This window comes from Anomalospiza imberbis, chromosome 6 (genome assembly GCF_031753505.1).
Source record: "Anomalospiza imberbis isolate Cuckoo-Finch-1a 21T00152 chromosome 6, ASM3175350v1, whole genome shotgun sequence".
Classification (NCBI taxonomy): Eukaryota; Metazoa; Chordata; class Aves; order Passeriformes; family Viduidae; genus Anomalospiza; species Anomalospiza imberbis.
The window spans coordinates 36,694,820-36,715,496 of NC_089686.1; the positions used below are offsets into that span (position 1 = coordinate 36,694,820).

General features: G+C 39.7%; 1 protein-coding gene across 1 annotated transcript; it reads left to right on the top strand.

Annotated features, from left to right (window-relative positions):
• LOC137475761 (cytosolic phospholipase A2 epsilon-like) lies at window positions 1–20,475 on the top strand. The gene is made up of 21 exons (XM_068193432.1): window positions 1–173; window positions 468–551; window positions 2,484–2,556; window positions 3,356–3,492; window positions 4,285–4,416; window positions 7,264–7,304; window positions 7,765–7,807; window positions 8,133–8,196; window positions 9,455–9,621; window positions 9,767–9,859; window positions 10,219–10,256; window positions 11,372–11,507; window positions 12,900–13,036; window positions 13,947–14,169; window positions 14,812–14,926; window positions 15,908–16,045; window positions 16,496–16,603; window positions 17,048–17,239; window positions 17,773–17,939; window positions 18,797–18,977; window positions 20,037–20,475. The coding sequence occupies exons 1-21, from the start codon at window positions 147–149 to the stop codon at window positions 20,273–20,275; spliced, it is 2,535 nt and encodes an 844-aa protein (XP_068049533.1). The 5' UTR covers window positions 1–146; the 3' UTR covers window positions 20,276–20,475.
• The last annotated feature ends 202 nt before the right edge of the window (window positions 20,476–20,677 follow it).

Below are 20,677 nucleotides of genomic sequence, written 5' to 3' on the forward strand. Positions count from 1 at the left end.
TTTTGAAATCAGTGGGAGGTGGAGCCGTGAGTCAATCTATACAGCCCTTCTTCCTGGCCACAGCTGTGGTCCAGGAGCACCTACCAGCTGGGAGACACACAGACTGGAGCCCTTATAGTAGTGCCTTTTAGGAAACAAAGATACTGATGGGATCATCAGCCTATTCACCTTTGGTAAGAGAAAATCAGCGGTGGGGCAGAAGAATCTGTTTGGCTGTCTTGGTTGAGATTCATCAAAAGCAAATGCTTGGGGAATTTCGATCCTGGAATGTCAAAAGTGTCTATAGCAGGCAGATATATTAGTAAAAGCAGCAGGTAGATGGTCCTGGTGAGACTGATATATCCCATCATGAAGAAGAGAAATAGGAGAAATGCTAGGGTCTCTTCCATAGTGAATCTGAGTAGAAACTATAAATTACTGACTGCTGGGTTTCATCACTGGCCCCTCTTTTGGCTCTTTGTCTCCAGGATCGGTTCATCCGTGCAAATCCGCACAGGAAGATTGGAATCAGGAGGAGGAATCATGACAGACCATGCAGTGCTGAAAATGAGGTACTATATGGAAGGCAGCTTCTGGATTGCAAGGAGAGAACTGCAGGGCATAAAGGATGGCTGTGATACCTGCAGTTCTTCTGTCAGCCTTTCCAGCCTCTCCCCAGGCTTAACTGTTTTTGTGAGAGATGACATTTATTAACAGATAGTTAAGGGAATATTTGCTTCTCCTGTGAGTGTGCTGTCTAGAGTGCAAAGCATTCACTGTGACTTAGGGGTTGGGAAGATGATGAACTTGTGGTTTAAATGCTAGGCAAGGAACTGGGAGAGCTGGATTTTAGTCTTGGTTTACTGTGGTATGATTATATGATGGTAGTCACACCTCATAACACCCAAGGCTTAGTCCTTAAATTGTTTTTCCTTTACTTTATGGAGGCAGATCAACAAATAAAATGGCTTACTCCCATGTCTGACACTTTTCTGAACACTGATTTTTATGAAGATGAATTGGTTTTGGAAAGTACTGGATATGGTACATGCTAGATATGTTACAAATTATTCTGTCTTTTGACTAATGGTTAGTTGAAAATATATTTAATAACTTGAAAAATGAAAATAGTATGATATGTTTTTCTACCCCTGAGTTTTCTCAATCTGTTCCCTAGCTGTATTCAGTACAAAAGTATGAAGCTAACTCTTTCTTAAATCTGGGAGAGTAGTGAATTCACTAACTGCTAGCACTATGGAATAATAATTTGGTTCGTGTCACTGTAGTTACTTACTACTTAAGCCATCTCATGAATAAGTTTTCTTCAAACTCATGGATATGGACGGTACTAAAGCTGAGGATGAAAACTTAATCCTCTGCATTTGGGATGAAATGTTGAGCTTTCAGCAATTTGGATCATGTACTTCTTTCATCCTCCATCTCCAGAAACACTGCTGCCAAAAATTATGCTGAGGTTGATGGGCTTCTTTCAGACCTTCTGGTTTTGTTCAAATGACAGTTTCTGAGAGAAAAGTGTTGAGTTGAGAATTGCTCCAGTAGGCTGTAAATAACATTTGGCTTGGTGGTTTATTGCTTTCTAGATATTTAGTCTGCTTCTCTCAGGACAGGGTGTATCAAAAGAAGATGCATACAAGGAGGTCCTAAGCAGGCAGTTTCTCAGAAATCATGATTTTTTGAGATTTTAGTGCTGCTTTTAATTTAATAAATGGAGCTGTTCTGTATGTAGCATTTTGCTCTTGATGTTCTTCAACACTGGCTTGTTTTTCCAGTAACCAAGTGTAGGGTTGTGTGTAGCTGTGATAGGGAGTGGAGGGAGAATAGAAAAAATGGAGAGAGTTGTGGAGCCTTCAAGATATTCCCCTGTAGAACCCTACACTATAGGTTGTCAATATTGCTATGCCTCAGGGTTTCTCCTTGGCAGATCAGTCAGGTCAGTCTAGGTTTGTTGTGATTAAGGCAAGAAATTCTGAATTGCCTGTTTGTGCTTTTGTGCCTTTCTCTTTTCTTTTTTTTTTTTTTTTTTTTTTTTTTTTGTGTGTGTGTGTATGTGCATTGGCATACAATTATAGCTTTTTGTTGTTAATTTGTGTTTAATTATATAATCTAACAGACTGCCAATTTTACTTTGTGTTCTCAGCTATCCATTTTCTTACATTGTTTAGAGCTTTAGTGATTCCTGCTTTGTTCAGTTCTGGTTCTTTAAAAGCCCCCTCCTGCTTGTTGCTTTAAAAACCCAATTCTGCTTGTTGCATTAATGAGGTTTCATCGTGATTAATGTAGACCCTAGCTATGAATGACAGGTTTATCTTTAATCAATGTCAAATCACAAGAAAGTATTTATTCTCAGAAAATATCTCAAATAGTTAAAGTTAAATTCTCTGCATTATAATGACAGAATGGCCTTTGTGGTGTTAAAAGATGAGTTGTTATTTATATCTGAGTTAACTGCTAATAATTAAGGTATCTTTCTCATTGTTCTGCAGCCAGAAGTGCCTCGGTTGTGCTGGCTTTCTGTAAAAATTATAGGCATGAGAAATCTCCGCAAAGCAGATCTGTGTAAGTATCACTGATTGGCACATTTATAGCTTTGCAAGAAAACTGTTGTCACCTGATTTTAATGCTCTTGTACACCTGTTGCTTAGATGACAGTAATTTCAAGGAAGTTTGGGTGAAGAAGCTGTATTTATTTTTATTTTCATTTAAATTCAAAATAGTTTAAGAAACACTTAAAACCTGGAAGGAAATAGACTAGAAATCCTGTGTTGAAGAAATTGTCCTTCCCTTTATCAGCTGCTCTGTGATATTTCCCTTTCTCCTAACTCTTCAGTGTCCCTTTTTCCAGGTTGCCCAATTCCCTTTTGAAAGGAACGCCTTTGTGAAAGATACAGGAAAAATCAGTAGTTGCTTGGATGTTGCTGTGTTTGTGTCTTCACTGTTCTGTTGGTGTGGATGACCTGTCCATTACAAATAGATGAAAATCCCCCAAACAAAAATTTACATTTAATTTTAAGAAGTGCCATTTCAATAAATGTATATGAGGTTTTTTGGAAAAAGGCAAATATTTGAAAATAGGAGTTATAAAATCACAAGAGCCAGAGTACTTAGTTCAGCACTGTTGAAATAAAATACTTTTGCTCTTGTTATTATATAGAATTAGTGGTTTAAAACTGACTTTTTTGAAACTGATATAAATCTATATAGAAAATTTAAATAACTCTAAACCCAGACTATTTTCCTTGGAGTCTGATGAAATATCTAGGACTCCTTAGAGGTTAATCTTTTCTTTCCCTGACTGAGCAAATCAAATAATAACAAAGTACTGTTGTACTAATTGTGCAACTTGTTGTTAACACAGGGAGCCAAACTGATTGCTATGTCAAGCTGTGGCTGCCAACAGCTTCGTGTCAGGAAGTCCAGACGAAAACTGTACACAACTGCAGAAGCCCTGTCTGGAATGAAACTTTCCACTTTGTGATACAGAGTGAAGTAAAGGTGGGATCTGTGACAATGAGCAGGTGCTTTCTGAAGGGGGCATCTTCACCTGCTGTGTGTAGGCTCTTTTTGAAAGGCTTGAGGCTCAAATGGATCTTCAACTCAATTAACCTGACTGAAAGAAGTAGTTTAAGCTCAGAAGGTTGTGGAATATCTGGAATAATGTTGGATGCTTCTTTGTGTTCCAGAACAACTGTAAAAAACTGTTAAAGTGTTTATAGTGTTAGCAGAAATAGGGGAGCAGTCAGAGTGGAAGTGATACGAAGTCCAAGCTGGATCAGTTTCTCATAGTTTACTAGTGCTGCATCTTCTCGTGGTAACCTGAGCCCTGAGGAACTGCCAGGGGATCAAATCCTGTTGAGAGTTTGGTACTGTGCTTTAACTTTTATTTCAAAGGGCTAAGAATTTCCCTTTAATTATTATTTTCTGATAAGATGCCAAGATTTCTCAAGGCAGTGATTTTGAATCCACAAACGATCTGAGGAATAACGTGTGTAACCTCTGCTCTGTCTGGTGCATGTTACCATCATATATGTCACTTATGTATCCTCTTCTTTTGGAGCTCTTTTTGGTTGCCAAATCTGATGATTTACCTCCTCTAGGATTAGTCCCTGACTCTGGTGTCTGAGCCACATGGGCTGTGCACTGAGCTCTGTGTTGTCACAGGAGTCTGTCCACATGGATGTGAGGGCTGAATGCTGGCTATTGCTGGACCTTCCTTTTGGGCTCAGTAGTCCCAGAATATGTCATCCAGAATATGTCATTTACATTCTTCTCTTCCTCTTTCCTCAGAACATCCTGGAGCTGAGAGTCTGTGATGAGGACACTTTTACACCAGATGACCATCTTATGACTGTTTGCTTTGATGTGGCTAAAATCCAACCCGGAGAAAAGGTTCGCCTGAGTTTTGAGTTGAATCCACAGGTGAGTGGCTAGAGAAAATAGTACTCTTGATTAGAATTTTGTCTCAAGTTGCTACCTCTACTGAACATTAAATTGGTTCTCACGCACAAAGACGTTGTTAAAAAGGATGTTACTAGGAAAAATTCAATACTTGGTTTTTAGAAGAAGGGTCACAAACACCCCCTGTTGTGACTGGAATAAGATGCAAAATACTTTTTGTATTCCTATTTTTTATTTAATTTTTTTAAAATTTTGAAACTATATTTTGAAAAGTCTGTGAGAAAAAGAGTCAAAAAATGAAGAAGCTGATGGTTAGGAGGTCTCATTTCTGTTGAGGGAGATTGATAGAGCGGGGGGGTAACAAACCTGTCCCCCTTTCTAGGCAGTTGCCCTTACCCTTTGGCCAGTAGCTCACTAGTGCTATGTCCTCTCAGCTTCACCAGGGATTTTGGCCAGCTCTTTCAGATAATGTGCTTGCTAAATAAAGCATTTAATTATTGTGATAATATTTTTGGGGTTTTTTCCTCCTTTACAAAACAACTTTAGAAAAAAAAAATCTCAGCAAGTCTGCTTATGCTCCTTTGCTACAAATTTATTTTAGAGAGGCTGAGCCAACACAGAAGAATTCATCTCTTGATGAATAAGAATATCATCGGTATTTTATTTTTTCTTCTAAGTGAGTGTATGACCTAAGAGTTGTATTTGCTGCATGAGTCTCAAAAAATACTGTGTTTAGTTGTATTAAAGGGGAGATAAAGAGTATCTTATGAAACACTGAGTGGATGAAGTTGCTGAGAGGAGAGGTGGAGAAATCACACTCATCTTCAAAGAGAGCAGAATATATACTCAGATTACCTTCTGCACAATGTAACACCTTCTCTGTTTGGAGGGTGTAGTAACAACTTCAGGGCTTTTTCATACTTCCGCCAAGGTCTTCAGTTTATGGTTCCCAGGAACTGGTGTGCTCCATTTATTTCTAAACCACTGTGTCAGTCAGGCTCTTTGGAAAGCACTCTTGCCTGTTTTTTGTATTACTATTGCTTTGGAGAGTGTTTATTAACTACTCTTTTAGAAGACCAATCCTTACTGAGGACTGCTTACTAAACCTGTTCCAGCTGGCTACAACCTTCCTCAGAAAAGCCCTCATGTGACTGAGGTAATGCCAGGTGTGATTCAAGCCCTGAATTTGCTCTGAGGCATGTGCAGAGCTGTCTTTGCCCATTAGCAAGGTGGAAGTGGTGGGGGTCAGGCCAGGTGAGCTGTCTCAGGGACATCCTGGTCAAGATGCCCTTCTTCAGTTTGTGATGAATCAGGCACACGTGAGGCATCACAGATTATGGTCTGTATTTGGGTTTTTTGAAGACTTTGGCTTATTTTATTTTCTTCAAAGTGACTTAGTAATGCAACAGGCTGGGCAATCTTAATAACAGGCTGTAGTGCCACCTCTGCCCATAATGATTTCTTTCATCTACCAAGGTATCTCAGAAGGAGGGCTGAGGAGGTCAAATGGGTAATGTCAGAGCAGCAGGGCTGCTTTGCTATGCCTCTTGCTCTCTGTGATCTAACAAGTATTTCCATTGCTATGCTCTGGACTTTTCACCCACAAATATGTGAGTGGGACTTCACAGAAATGTAACTTTTGTGAGTGTAAAACAGCATAAGAAGGACGGGAACATAAGGCTAGCACAATTAGGCAGATGCTATGAGCCAGGTTCTTCTGAACCTGGTTTCTGATGTTCTTTGGACAAAGTTGTAACAGACCATCAGTTAGTTTGGATAGTACAGTCTGGGCAAAATTAAATATTTGATATTCTGTGTAAGGTGACTTCTTTCTAAAATCTCTGCCCCAGCCTTCTATTACAACATTGCAACCACTGTAATTCTCATGAAATGGAGACTTTGGGAGAAATTAGCAAGCACAGCTACCTGCTTCTGCATTACATGCCACAGATGCAGCTATCAGAGAAGCCATCATGATTTTCCCATGGCAGCTGCATTGTCAGATTTGGCATGTTTTTCACAGTCAATTCACAATGTTAAAATATGATGTGCAGCTAGACAGAAGGGATATTCGTCAGCAAATGTTAGCTATTCTGAATATTAATTAAAAAATGCTACTGTCACTTGTCAGAAAGAGATTTATATCATTCTTAGCTAGTGTTTTCCTCCCTGTGGGTGATCCAGAAGATCTCTCTGATATAATTTTTTTAGTGTGGTATTTCCTGGACTGGCTGTATCCCATAGAGCAGCAAGTGGCTGAAGTAATAGTTATTCAGTCTCTTTTATACTGTTGGTGTGCTACTCTGTTGCTGCTTCATTCTTACACTTTTCCTGTCTCTTTTCCTCTTGATTTGTCTCTCCTCAGCTCTTTCCCTGATTCCCCTTCACAGCTTCAGTCTTCTCTCTTCTTCCCTTCGCCCCGACAGTTTTTATTTTCTAAGTTGGTCCCTTCTTATACCTTCTTTTAATGTTTAATGACTTTACTCTGCAAATTCTTTTGTTTTAACCAAGGCATACTACCTATGTATTCACTGTACTAAGTCCATTATTATGTTTTCCTACATCGTTCACCTGCTATTCTTCCCTTCCTCAACATTGATTGACCCATGTCATATCCTACTAATGAATTACTAATAGGACCCTTGCTCCCTAGTCAATGATATTTAATCTTTTCTTTCTCTTGATGGTACAGCTGGTTTGTAAACAGTAGAGCAGTGGAGAGCTGAAGTCAAAGTGTGGCCACAGAAATCCATTCATATTATGATGTAAAGGGTGTGGGGATAGAGAGAGAGTTATAAATAAATTTTCATAGTTGTATCAAAGGAAAATATTTCTTCATTCATAAATTAAAAAAAGTCCTGTTTTCAGAATCAGGAAGAATTAGAAGTGGAATTTCTACTGGATAACATGTAAGTAAATTTCTACTGGAAAACATGTAAGTAAAACCTAAATGCTGTAGAGTTTGTCATCAGAAAACTGCATTTTAGAGAGAGTGGTAATGCAGCACTGGGGAAGTGGCTCCACGTACCTGTGTTCAGACACCTCATCTCATCACCTTCCCCATTGTTGCTTTTCTGTATTGAATTTGAGTGAGTCTCAATTTGTAGTTGAGAATGGATGTTTATTTTGTGATTCAGCCTAAGGAGATATGATACTCATCAGCAGAGATAAGAAGGAAGGAGCATCCTTAGGAAGGTATGGGATGTGATCTGGCAGAGGCTGCAAGATAGAGGGGAAGGATAGAAGTGCTGATGGTACTAGAAGTGCTCATACCACCTAGAAAAACTGAGCTCAGAGAACTATGTGCTTTTGAAAGTTTATTGCTTAAATACATACTTTTAAATAAACCCTTTTGGTTTTGCTTTTCAGACCAGGTGTATCTGAGAAGATCATTACTAATGGTGTACTAGTGGTAATTTTTTTTTTTTTTTTTTTGTATGCTAATCTTATGGTGGGGCAGAACTGAAGGATGTGGTTGGAAGATAGGAAGAAAAATTTCTTGTGTTAACTGTTGGGGACTGAATGGTATTTAAGTGTAATGACAGATCCCCAGTTATTTTGGCTTCCTTAACCACAGTACTGCTTGCAAGAAATATACAAGATACTCAGTTTCCACAAATTCTTCACATCCATAGACCATCATGGCCAAGCACTGTGTTTCTACAGGACCCCTAGAACCTCAGTGAGAATCCTGAACTGTTTCTGTGACCGGTGGTTTTATTGCTTCTCTCTTCCAGTCTCGTGAAGTTTCCTGTTTAGAAGTACATGTGAACAGAACAAAAATGAAGAATCCTTACAAAAGTGAGGTTCCTGATTTAAATTGTTTGTTGTTGCTTTTTGTGCAATGGGAAACACAGCTGAATCTAGATAAATATTTGGTTTGTTTTAGTCTCTGTGTGCATCAGGGCTGCTTGGGTATTTCCTGAATTACCCACTTGCTAATAGTGAGAATCCTCAAAAGACATGACTGTGTAGCTTAAGAGAAACTGTGGAGCTGGCTGAGAGATTTGGAAACAGCTATTGATGTGTGATGGAACACAACTGCAGTGTGATGGAACTGAAATACCTTTACCTCTGTTTTCTGGTGAAAACAGAAAGTAAAAAAAGGCAGATACAACTCTCAGGGGGAGAAAGACTTCAGTGAAAGCTCAGGATGCTGCTAGAGGCATCCACAAGTGTAACACACACTCTCTGTCACTTGGCAGGCTGTCACAAATGGTTTAGGTCACTTAATTACTGGCAAGTGATTAAGTATCAGCAAGTGTAGGTTTAATATAAATTTATAAAAGTGTGACAAAGTTTGATGGCAAGGTTCACTCTATTACTATATGCAGGAAACATGCAAAGAAAAATCATATTAGAATAAATGTAGAATTATTTATGCAGAGACCGGCGATGCAAAAGGATAAAGAGGGAAAAGGAAAGGGTGCCAGGAGTAAAGATCCTCACACTGAGTTGTGAGTTTCAGAGTGGGCCCTCTTGCCAAACTTAGCCTTAGACTTGATTGTTTGTCTAAAGGATTCTGCAGCACTTAATCATCCCATAATTTAGCATTTACAAAGCAATTCACTGGTATTTACACTAAGAAGAACAATAAATAATTATGAATGTAGGATGGTAACATTCATACTACACCTGCTATGGGGCATTCAAATCAATTCACACACACTTTCACACAAAGAATTATGTACAAAGGTGCCTGCTAAAAAATCCCCTCAGGGTTGGTGAAATACTCAGAACAGATGCCCTTGCTTTTCTCAGTGGATGAAGGGCTGGGCCTCGAGGAGCCAGGGATGTCAGCCCTGACTGCCATCAGCTTTTGAGATCAGTTCTCTAAGTATTGCAAACTTGAGAGCTGGTCAGTTCCGAGCCCCTGCAGAGGAGCTCAAAGGGCCAGGTGCTGCACACTGGTCACAGGGGAAGGAAAACATTGTGGTCCAAATTAACCTTAGTTAAGCCTGCAGCACAAAGACTGAAATGTCACTTGGGGCACTTTTATTTGCTAATTTCAGGACTAGGCACAGTTAACATCTCCCTGTGGTTTGCTTCTTGTTCTTAGGGAGAGATTTCACCTTCACAATGAAAGGATCCTATGAAGAAACCCAGGATATTTCCATAGGTCCTCACTCCAGACCAGGAAGAAGTGAAACCACCAGGTTCCACTACATCAAGCACAGTCAGCCCAGACTGCTCATGAATCTGCCAAAGGAGCATTTTCTCTGTTGTGTAGGTTTTGCTTCTGGATGGTGATAACACCTAACCTAAATTTTGGGAGAAGAATCATGGGTTAACCCTTATCTGGTATTGCTGTGTTTAGGGTCTATAAATAATATTCTCCTTATAACATTTTTTTCCCCCCTCTTTAAATCAGCCTGGCTCAGGTAGGAAGGAAATGGATGTAAGTAGTCCCCTGGCTGTGCCTCTCCATTCTCTGGACTTGGGAAAGAAAGTGACAGTGATGAGAGTGAGTATCCTGTGGATATTTGGAATTCTTTCAACGAGGTAAACTGTATATGTGTGATATCTGGTAATGTAATAATTTTGCTACTAAAAATGCATCATTGGGTTATTTGTATGCTTAGCTCTGCATACACTTAGAAATATAAGTATGATTTGAGGGGAAAATAGGATATTTAGAATTTCTGGCTGCTTTAAAAGTAGTTTAAAAGCAGGATGAGTATTGTGTACTGAATGCCTGAGAGGAGACCAAAAATTCTGTCATTAGACTCTATATCTGAATAATTGCTAATACTGTAAAACATGCTTTTACAAAATTTCAATTCTATTTAAAATTTATTGATTGATTTCATTATTGATTTTCAGGGGGAATCTTATGAGGTGTCTGTGAATGAGGAAAATAGGTAAATCTTTTATTGCTTTTGAATGATTGCTTAGGCCATCTCCTCTCCTTTCATAATTTCATTGTTAGATGAAAGGAAGCTACATCTTAAAGTAGCTAATTTCAAAACCGGAAATAAAGCTGACTAAAATATGGGGAATGGATAATAAAATGCTTTAAAGCTCTTAAATTGGTTGGGAAGAATTTAGAATAGGATAGGTGGTAGCTAGTTATGGTGTATAAACCATCACAATGTTTTTCCTAATGTTGATGCTTTGTAATTTTGGTACCTAAATATCCTTCTGCCTTGTAACCTTTATCTATAATATGTGCATATTTATGTGTACCATATTTCTAATGTGTCTAACACCTTTATGCATTTACAAGACCTCTATAGGTAATTTTTCAATGAAACACATGGACAGTAATTTATTTATTGCCTGGCTTGCTGAGATTTTCTGAAGGGTAACATTACCCCCTGTTGATAAGTTAGATCCATTGCAAGCCTTAGTTGCAGGTGAATGATAAATCAGAGGCTTTTATTGAATAATATTTAGAGAAGAGACAGAATAGTTTTTGTGGGGTTTTTTTCCCTGAAAAAAACGCCTGAAACTGGAACCCTGTGAAAATATAGGTTATAGAATGAATCATGTACATGTTACTTATTATAATTTACAGAAGAGATAAATTTAAGAGAAATCTTCTGACTCAAATAGAGCACAAATTCTTTGTAGAGATAAGACTAACTTCGTATTAGGGCTCTTTTAAGTAAAGTGTGTTAAGTTTAAATACCTACTTAGGCCCCCTTTGTGCTTGGGAGGCCAAGCACATGCATAGCAGGAAAATGTGAAGAGGTGTCCAAGTACCAGAGTTCAATGTGAAACAACTTGATTTTATTCATTTAACTTCCTTGTGATTGTGTGAAATTGTTCAGGACATACTTCTGGTCTAAAATCTCCACAGGAAGGCACAAATATAGGATATAGGATATGCATATAACTGCTTTCATTTACACAGGGGGACTTTCATGTACATGGAAGTATAATTTCTTTAAACTGGTTTATTGTTGTTGGTTTTGCTGAATGTCTCCAACTGAAATGGCTACAGGTAATCCCTTGTGCTGTTCTCATGTTCTAGTTGCAAGGATTTAGATTTGCGGTTGGGGTTTGGTCTGTGTGCGGAGGAGCAGGAATTCATCCGTAAAAGGAAGAAGGTGGTTGCTGCTGCTCTGAAAAATGTTCTTCATCTAGATGAAGACCTGCAGGAGGATGAGGTATGTGGGACAGCATCTTGGGAACTTGAAGCAGTATGACCCACTTTGAGAGAAGTGGATGCGATGTGCTTGCATGACTACCCATACAGATCTTCCACTATATAAATAGTATAGGCCAGATTGTCACTTGCACCTGAGACCTTATCCAAGTTTTTGACACAGAAGATGGAAGAGGAACTGTCAGGAGGTTGGTTATAGCTCCTTTATTCTCTGCCAACCTCTGTCCTCCCTCAGGGGCACCCAAAGGCTATATTTGCTGACATGCTGGTACACACAAGTAAGCCTGGTGAAATTTGATTGCTTAAACTGAGACCGTTTCTCCTCTTTGGCACCCCTTCTCTGCTGCCACAAGGTTCACAGGGAAGGCTGCAACTCTCCCATAGCACACTGGTAGAGTAGCATCTGTCTTGTGTGCTTTTTGTGTTACCTCTTGCTTGCTCCTCTCCTGGGGACTCAGGGGTTGCTGTTCTGTTACTGGAAGACAATGATCTGTTATGGGGCTGTGGTGCTTGGGGCAAGAGTCTGGGACCATGTCCCTGTGGGGTATTTCCTCGACTGCTCTGTTCAGCTCCCAGCACACCCAACCCTTTATGATTTGTGCAGGACAGCATTTCTCAACCAAGTCAAAGTGCTCATGAACTTAAGGAACAGGCAGAATAGGACTTGTTATTATTAAATGAGAATAAAAGGGGGTTTGAACAAAATTGATAAAAAAACCCACCCCAAACCCACAAGTAGATGGTGAAATATAGTGAAGACAAGGTTAAAGGAAATGGCATCATATGTTCCTAAAACTGAATATCTTTTCTATCAGTTTTTACTATACAGGAAAGTGGGGAAGGCTAACAGGATTGATGTAATCCTGAAAAAAGTAAAACCAAATTATATATAGCACTGATATCAGGGAAGGTAGAGATAATCTGGGTTGGAAAAAGGGTGTTAAAATAAATCTATAAAGCTGGGCACTATCTGCCTAGAGAATAGCAAATGTTTTACATACACTTAGAGGAAGAAAAAATTATGCAGGCAGGTTTTGTGCTGCTCTTTTGACCTTAGATATACTCAGAACTTTAAAAGGTGTTTTGAGGGGAAGAGCTGAGGAAAAATTAAATACGTTGAGGAAATCTGAGAGTATATTTCCCCTCACAAGAACTGTATTTACAGCTCCTGACTTTCCACAGCATCACTGATCTGGAAAGTGCTTTCAGCATACACTAAATTCCACCAAAGTTTACACAGCTCAAACACACATCTAGGCACTGCCCTGAAGAGGGTGAATTAATCAAAACCTACCCGAACCAGGTGTTGCTGTTACTTTTTTCTGCATGGCCATAGTTCCTGTATTTCTTCTGGTGATGAGTGACTTTGTGCCTCTCTCTGTGTGTTGAGCAGGTGCCAGTGGTGGCAGTGGTGACTGCAGCAGGGGGAGTAAGGTCCATGACAGCAATGTTTGGCAGCCTTCTGGCTCTCCAGGAGCTGGGTGTTTTGGACTGTGTGTCGTACATCAGTGGTTTATCTGCCACAACATGGTAAGGAGAGCTGGGCTTGTACTTGATGTTTGTGTTAGCAAAGTGATGATAACCTGGTGAACAGTTTTGCCTTACTGATGAATTTACTCAGCTTGATGTGGACACTTGGCTTCCTTTTGGACTTGTTTCATGGGACCACTCAGTGCTGCCCTCCTACAAGAAAAAAATCTAATGAGAATGACAGTATTTCTGTAACTGCACTGAAGTGTTTACAGAAACCAAAAGAAAAGAGCACAAGCTGGGATGGTTTGCCTGTAACTTGTTATCTTGTTGCAAACAACACTTCAAAAGTCCTTCTGTAATATTTGTCTGGCTCAACTCCTACACGTCTCCGAAATCTGGACTTTTAAAGAACAGCCCTGAGAAACAGAGTGTCATTCATGCACTCAATGGTGACTGCCTTGCACAAACTAGGAGGGGGGGAGGGATTTAAAACATTTTTCCTCTGAAGGGCTGCTCTAAAAGTATGTGAGACAGAATTAGAACAAGTGGGGTGGGGATGAGAGGGGATGACTGGAATCTGCTCGAGCCCTGGGTCCTGGCAGCTCAAGCCTGCCCTTATGCCTTTCACATAGGGTCTGACCCGCCTGAGGGAGCTGGCCTCAGATAGAAGAAGAGGCTTGGACAATCAAAGGGTAATTCTAGCAAAAGCTTAAGTTAAGTTATCACTGTTGCTTTATTACTCTTTTGATTCTGAAATACAAACAAGCTAGGATGATTTTAAATGTATTTGTGCAGGAAAAAAAAATCATGACACGGTCTAAATTCTGCCTCATGCTCTTCCAAGTAAACTTTGGAGAGCAAGAACCTCGGGTAGCCTCAAACAAAACTCTTATGTGTGTTATAGTCTAATGAATTGTCATGTGCCCTGTGATGTACCACAGTACCACAGTACCTTTCTTTTATCCAGGACCATGTCAAAGTTATATGAAGATGCAAATTGGTCACAAAAGGATCTCAGAGGGCCAGTTGGTGATATCAGGAAACATGTGACCAAGAGCAAGCTGCACTGTTTCTCTTTGGATCATATGAAATACTATGAAAATGAGCTTTGTGAGAGAAAGCAAGAGGGGCACAAGGTGTCCTTTACAGATTTATGGGGACTCTTTATTGATTGTATGCTACATCATCAGGTATTTTATATTCTTTCTCTCTCTCTTATTTCACAGGATTTCTAACTTCCCATGTCTAAGGTTGTGGATTCAATTAGAGAAAAGGCTCTGAAAACACCTGAAGGCCTTATTTGGCTTTTTAGAATAAAAGTAACAAAGTAACCCTAAAGTGTGAGCATCTAGAAGAGATATCTGAGCATGCAAAGATTCAAGATGTTAAAGAAACTAGTTTTCCATCTTTGGGTCAAGTTTGGGTTTTGGGTCAGGTGATCATTCTAGAAACACACAGAGGAGAGAGGGCTCTGACAGAGCTAAGTTCAGGCATAGCAATGTATACCCATAAGCTGTATTGAAGGAAATGGGTCCAGGTTGACTAAATATCTTTCTTTCCTTAAAGCAAGTCGTATCCCAGTGACTGTACAGTCATGTTTCTTGCATTTTTGCCCTGTCCCCCTTGCCAAAACTCCCATAAGCACAATGCCTTGGTGAGAGCTCATGGCAGATAACACATGAACACACTTGTCTGGCCAAACAGATAAAGTACACAGAACAAAACCTGCTGAGGTTTAGCAGATACTTCATTGATGGTTCATGCTTAGATACTGTAGTAAGTCCATGCTTCATGTTCATCTTTTTACAATGACTTTTGCTCTTTGTAAACAGGAAAGTACTCACAAACTCTCGGATCAACAACTAGCAGTCAATCAGGGGCAGAATCCACTCCCCATATACCTATCCCTCAATGTCAAGGATGACTTTAGCACTTTGGATTTTAAAGGTATAGATTATCAAACACCCTCTTATAACTCTGAAGAGTTTCCTTTTAAGGCTGATTGAATGCCGAAACATTTTCCTGTAAGTCCAAGCCAATAAATCTTTTAAATAATTTCTTTTCCCCTGTCTTCATATCTGGTTTCTGATTTGGTTGAAAAACACGCATCCTAAAACTACGGAAGGGAGATACCTGTGCTGTAGACACTGCTCAGTGGGGGGATGGAGATGTCTTTTGCTGGCAGACTTGAGAGTCACCCCTCTCATCCCCACCTACTCCCCATAGCCCCTTTCAGCTGCTGGGTCTTCTGCTGAGGCAGCACTACTCCAAGAGAGCTATGAAGAGTGGGGAGGAGTGCAAGGAAGGGAGGAAAAGGAGAAAATGGAGAGGGCTGGGAGCAGTACTCAGCTCCCAGCAGCCAGAGAAGGATCTGAGGAGAGGCAGGGCTCTGTGCTCTGATCAGTGATCCTGATCACTATTCCCATAGTGCTTCCAGCACAAATGAAGCAGGAGGTCCTGCAACTGAACCTGGTCATCTGCTCCTAGGCACAGTTGCAGTCCCAGTGCACCCAGCCAAGGTTTTCATGTGGGGAGGGGGTTTGGTCAGAGTTTTTTATCCTCAAGGCAGTGACTATGAGAGTCTTTAGAATGAATGGTAGCTGGTGTCATTGCTGACTCAGAGGAACTCAAAATGCCACATTGTGTGCAGGGCCTTAGCAATCAGTGGACTTTCAGCCCCAGGTCTTGCTTCTTAGTGCAGAAATGGACCTGAATCTCAAACTGAATGGATTTTGGCAGAGGAGATGAATTTAGCTTTTGCATTCATGTATGTTGAAGGACACCTGTTTGTTTCAAAACATGGTGGTTTGAACTCTCACCACCATGGTGAAGGTATAGGCCTTGTTCTTCCAGCTTCTGATTCTCTAAGCTGATTTTTACATGTGTTCAGGTGGCTGCAATAAATCCAGTTTGATGCCTTATTTACAGAGTGGGTGGAGTTCACACCCTATGAGGTGGGTCTCCTGAAATATGGGGCCTTTGTTCGTTCAGAGGATTTTGGTAGTGAGTTCTTCATGGGTCGCCGGATGAAGAAGATCCCAGAATCCCACATCTGCTTCTTGGAAGGTAATTCACTGTCTCAAGAAAACATCACCTTAAGAGCTGGCTACACAGAAGTGGTCTGCAAGTTGCAGTATTAGTACACCAGAGAATGTATCTGATGCAATTTCAATTTCAAATGAACCAGCCAAAAGTGACAAAAGAGGAAACCCATTTTTGAGACAAATGTGACTAATTTGCTGAACGTCTTGCCGAATGACCTAAACAGAACACATGCATGCACACACGCAAACTGATCATCTGAAGTATTTAAACTCACAACCTGACTTTTATAGACAGCCAAGTTTTGAAAATGGCCTGGTTGTGTGGAATGGCGTGGCATTTGATATTTACAAGAAAATTCATAATATTTCATAGCTAGAACAGAGGGTGGATTCAGCTGTATTGCCATAGCTGTGCTCTAATATTCAAACTAATATTAAGTATGGCTTTTTTTTTTTTTTTTTAACTTTCAAGGCACATGGAGCAATATATTTTCCCAGAGTTTTATGGATGCTGTCTACCTCTCAGGTCATTCAGAACACTTCTGGCACAGATGGACTCGAGACACTGAGCATGACATTGGTTAGTTTTTCAGATGACTTCTCTTGCATCCACATTTTCTTCACACCTCTCTGAAATGTGAAACCTGACATTTGGTAAAGGGGGTGTTTTTGTGTCCTATTTCTGGCGTATGGGACACCAAGCCCTTGAGAATGAAGGAAAAGCAGGAGACCAACAGTTATGCTGTAAAACAGGAAAAAACATTATGCTGCTCATGTGTAACATCTCTGGGGAGCTTTGTTAGTCACAAGAGGGTTACCAGAGCCCTTTGGGGAGGGAGAGGCCAGACAGGGAAGAACAAGGTGATGGTGTGACACTGAAGCTCACTGCCCAGAACACTCTGCATGTCCACGTGTGCACTCAGTCACAGATGGGGCTGGGAGCCAGGGTGGTTTGGTTGTTATTATCACCAGAGAAACACCCTGACCGAATGCAGACACATACCTCTTCTTGTTCTTCCTGCAGAGAGCCATCCTACTCTGCCCAAGAAGCCTCATGAACAGACAACCTGCTTATCCATTCCCAAAGGCTACCTTTCCAAAACTCTTCGAGAAATGATGACTGGGCGGCCAGTGGTTTCAACTTACCATAATTTCCTCAAGGGCTTGCAGCTACATAACAAATATTTGGAGAATGAGAGCTTTTGCATGTGGAAAGGTAATTGGAAATTGTTTTAGTAATATCTTTGAAGGAGATTTGAGGGCTGATATTTGCTGAGGACAAATATTTGATAAGTTTTATCATAAAGGCAATTTTGATTAATATTATTTTATTAACATGTTTGTGGAATGGGTTTTGCCAAGCCCTAAATGATTTACTCCTGGTCTTGTTCCTGTCTTGGAGGAAGCACAGCAGGTTTGCTTGAATTCTCATCTTTCTAGGAAAAGCCATCCAACTGTGACTTGAAGCTTCAAAGGAAATTAAATAGCCACAAATTTACACATATTGAGAAAGAAGAGTAATTGATCACTTTGGATGAAGCTGAGTCTCAGAACTCCTCCCTCTTGCTGATCTCAGAGTTGAGCTCTAAATACTAAAATTGTGTCAGAGACAAATACTTAACTGTGGGCTTTGTGTCAAAGTTGAATATACGTCAAGTGTATTTTCTTTCTTCTCTTCTATGCTCATTTGGAAAAAAAAGACACTTGACCCTGCAGTAAATAATAATAATAGAAGTTTTGGCCTTTCAGACACAGTACTGGATTCTTCTCCCAACCAGCTGAATGAAATGAGTGACTACCTCAAGCTGATAGATACAGCTTTCTTCATCAACACCAGCTGCCCACCCATTCTGAGGCCAGAGAGAAAAGTGGATGTCATTATCCACTTAAATTACAGTGGAGGATCACAGACTCTGGTGATGTTTTGAAGTAGTGATTCTGTATCTGTATGACTCCAGCAGCTGAATTGCCACCACAGCTTTCTCTCTCTCTCTCTTTTGTTTTTTTTTTCTTTCCTACCAGAAAATGGTCTATTTTTTATTAAATTAAGTAACCATATCAATGGTACTATTGACAACTGTGACCATGTCACTGCCTTTATCAGGGCTGTTTTCAGTGTCTTTCTGGGACAGGCATATGAACACAGCATACAGAAGATGACCTATTCTATGTATCTGTCATCCTGGTAACAAGTTCCTCAGTAGCTAAATAACTTTGACAGTGTAATTAATACACATTACATAATTTTGATTTTTTTTTTTTGAATGACAAGTTTTATTTTTATGTTTGACTCTTGGTGTCGGCATGAGTTTTAGTCAGGGTTTTTTTTTTCTGCATTTGGAGAAACCTTGAGGGGCTTATATGATTGAAATTACTGTAATTTATTTGTAAGATGACATGAAGACATACAGTTAGATGCACTGAATGCAAATATTTAAGAACCTGTGATCTAAGAAGCCACATGTAATCAAAGTTTCTTTATCCAAATCCTCTACTGTGCTCACTAAATCACAAAAATTGACCTGAATGTCATATAAATTTCAGTAAACAGTAAGCCTGCTTAAAAAATATAGTGTTAGCAAATCAACTGGATTTCTTGGTTACCCAGGATATATTAAAATTAGGATGGTATGTTTGTTGCAGTGCACAGTTAAAATTATTTATAAACATATGAATCAATCTCAGATTGTACATTGCAGCAAAATTTTATGGGGGTTTGGTGGTCTTACTTCAAACTCTCTTTGTGTTGCATCTCTCCTCTGTGTTGAGCCAGCCTCTGGACCTGTTCTCAGAGTACTGTTTGGAGCATGGGATCCCATTCCCCAGCACACAGCTGAGCCAGGAAGACCGGGAACACCTGAAGGAGTGCTATGTGTTTGAGGACAGCTTAGAGGCACCAGTCTTGGCCTATTTTCCGTTGGTGTGTGATACCTTCCAAAAATACAAGGCACCGAGTAAGTTGACAGCAGCAATCATTTTTTGAGATTGTCTCATCCAACTGGATCTGTTAAACTTGTTCCTCTTCCAAAACAAGACACTGGCAAGCTTTTGAGTTGGCTAAGTTATTATAATCTCAGCCCCGGTGTGATGCACATAGTGTTGGCCAGCTAATCAGTGATTGGAATGAAGAAGTTTAAAAATAAAAGCATGAGAAGCTGTACCTTGAGGGGAACCCCTTCTGGCACTTGAAATAGGTCATGTAACTTTGATAATAAAGAAGAGGACACAGCTAGCAAGTTATATCCACTGGTAGCTTATGCTGTCACCTAACAGTCTCATGAAGAGATATAATGTTTACTCGGTTAACAAAGCTAGAATTTGCCTATTACTTTTTTTTTACATGAAAAAAAAAGAATTTTAAAGGCTGAAAACATGTAATGAAGCAAAGGTTTTGCCAGGGTAACAAGCTGCTTTAATACCTATAAATTTTGAAAAGTTGCCAGATTGTTTCCTTCAGTTCAGCAATAGAAGAAATGTTTCTTTCACTAGAAGAAAAACCTACTTGGCAAATTCAGTTATAGTTTACAAATACTTTTACATGCATCAACTCCATTTTTTTTTATTGCTAATTTTCTATGATCCAGTAAACTTTACTCAAAAAATGAAGAAAAATCCATGAACCAGCTTATTGAAAAAGACCTTGTGCCATTCATTATCTTACTTGTTCTGCTGCATGTGCTTAAAATCTCAGCCACCTGAGAGGGAAGATTCCCAATCCAGGAAGCTTCTGGTGTAATTTTCTACTAGCTGGTAGATAAAGAGCTGTCATCTCAGAACTCAACTGAAAAGTTGAGCATACAAAATTCCAAATCTCAAAAAAATTAAATATTCTGATGCAAAACCTTAATTTAGAGAGGAAAACATTTTGCATGGAAAATCTTTTCTGCTGGTCAAGTCTGGACTGTAGCCAAGCAGCGAACTAGTGGATTTTATTGTCTGTTACTGTGTAGTTTGCACTGCCTGGTAGCAGTTTTCCACCTCAACACCTTTGCTGTGCTTGGTTCTGGTTTCAGATGTGGAGCGCAGTCCGGCCGAGATGGAGCAGGGAAGAGTGGAAGTGTCCAACTGTGCTGCTCCCTATGGCACCGGCCTGCTTACATACACTGAAGAGAATTTCAACAAGCTGCTTAACCTGTGCAGCTACAACATCCTGAATAACAAACACCTAATTCTCCAGGCTTTGCGAACTGCAGTGCAACGAAAGAAGCAACTTAAAAACTATTCATCACCTAATTCAAGTAAATGCTCTTAAAGTGTATTTAGAAAAAAAAAAAACATCAGAAGGAAATACACAAATGTTTTGGTACTGAACTAATAAATATTCACCTGCTGCAAGCTCACAGCTCTTTGTGATGGCAACAGAATTTGTGATACCAACCCCTTTGACTTCTGCAACAATGAGATGGCTGGTGTGTATCTGCTGCTGCAGTTTTATTCCCACTGCCATCCAAATAACAGACAGAATAGTGTTCATGAGATTCTTGTACTTGTCTTAGAAAAATGATTTCTTAAAACGTATATTTAACTGGTCTTTCTTAGATCTTATTTTCTGATTGTTGTACGCAAAAATATACATGCAGAGTAATAGCTACTGTTCAAATTCTAAGTAGCCATGCATAATTTTATTAAAAATAAGAATTTTGTAGTTGAAGTC

Bases quoted from the DNA above. Each gene is read 5' to 3' on its own strand.
- LOC137475761 (XM_068193432.1), top strand. From the start codon at position 147: ATGGGATCATCAGCCTATTCACCTTTG. The intron at 9,622-9,766 runs GTAGGTTTTGCT...TCTTTAAATCAG, and splicing joins AGGAGCATTTTCTCTGTTGT to CCTGGCTCAGGTAGGAAGGA. The intron at 18,978-20,036 runs GTAAGTTGACAG...TTCTGGTTTCAG, and splicing joins CCAAAAATACAAGGCACCGA to ATGTGGAGCGCAGTCCGGCC.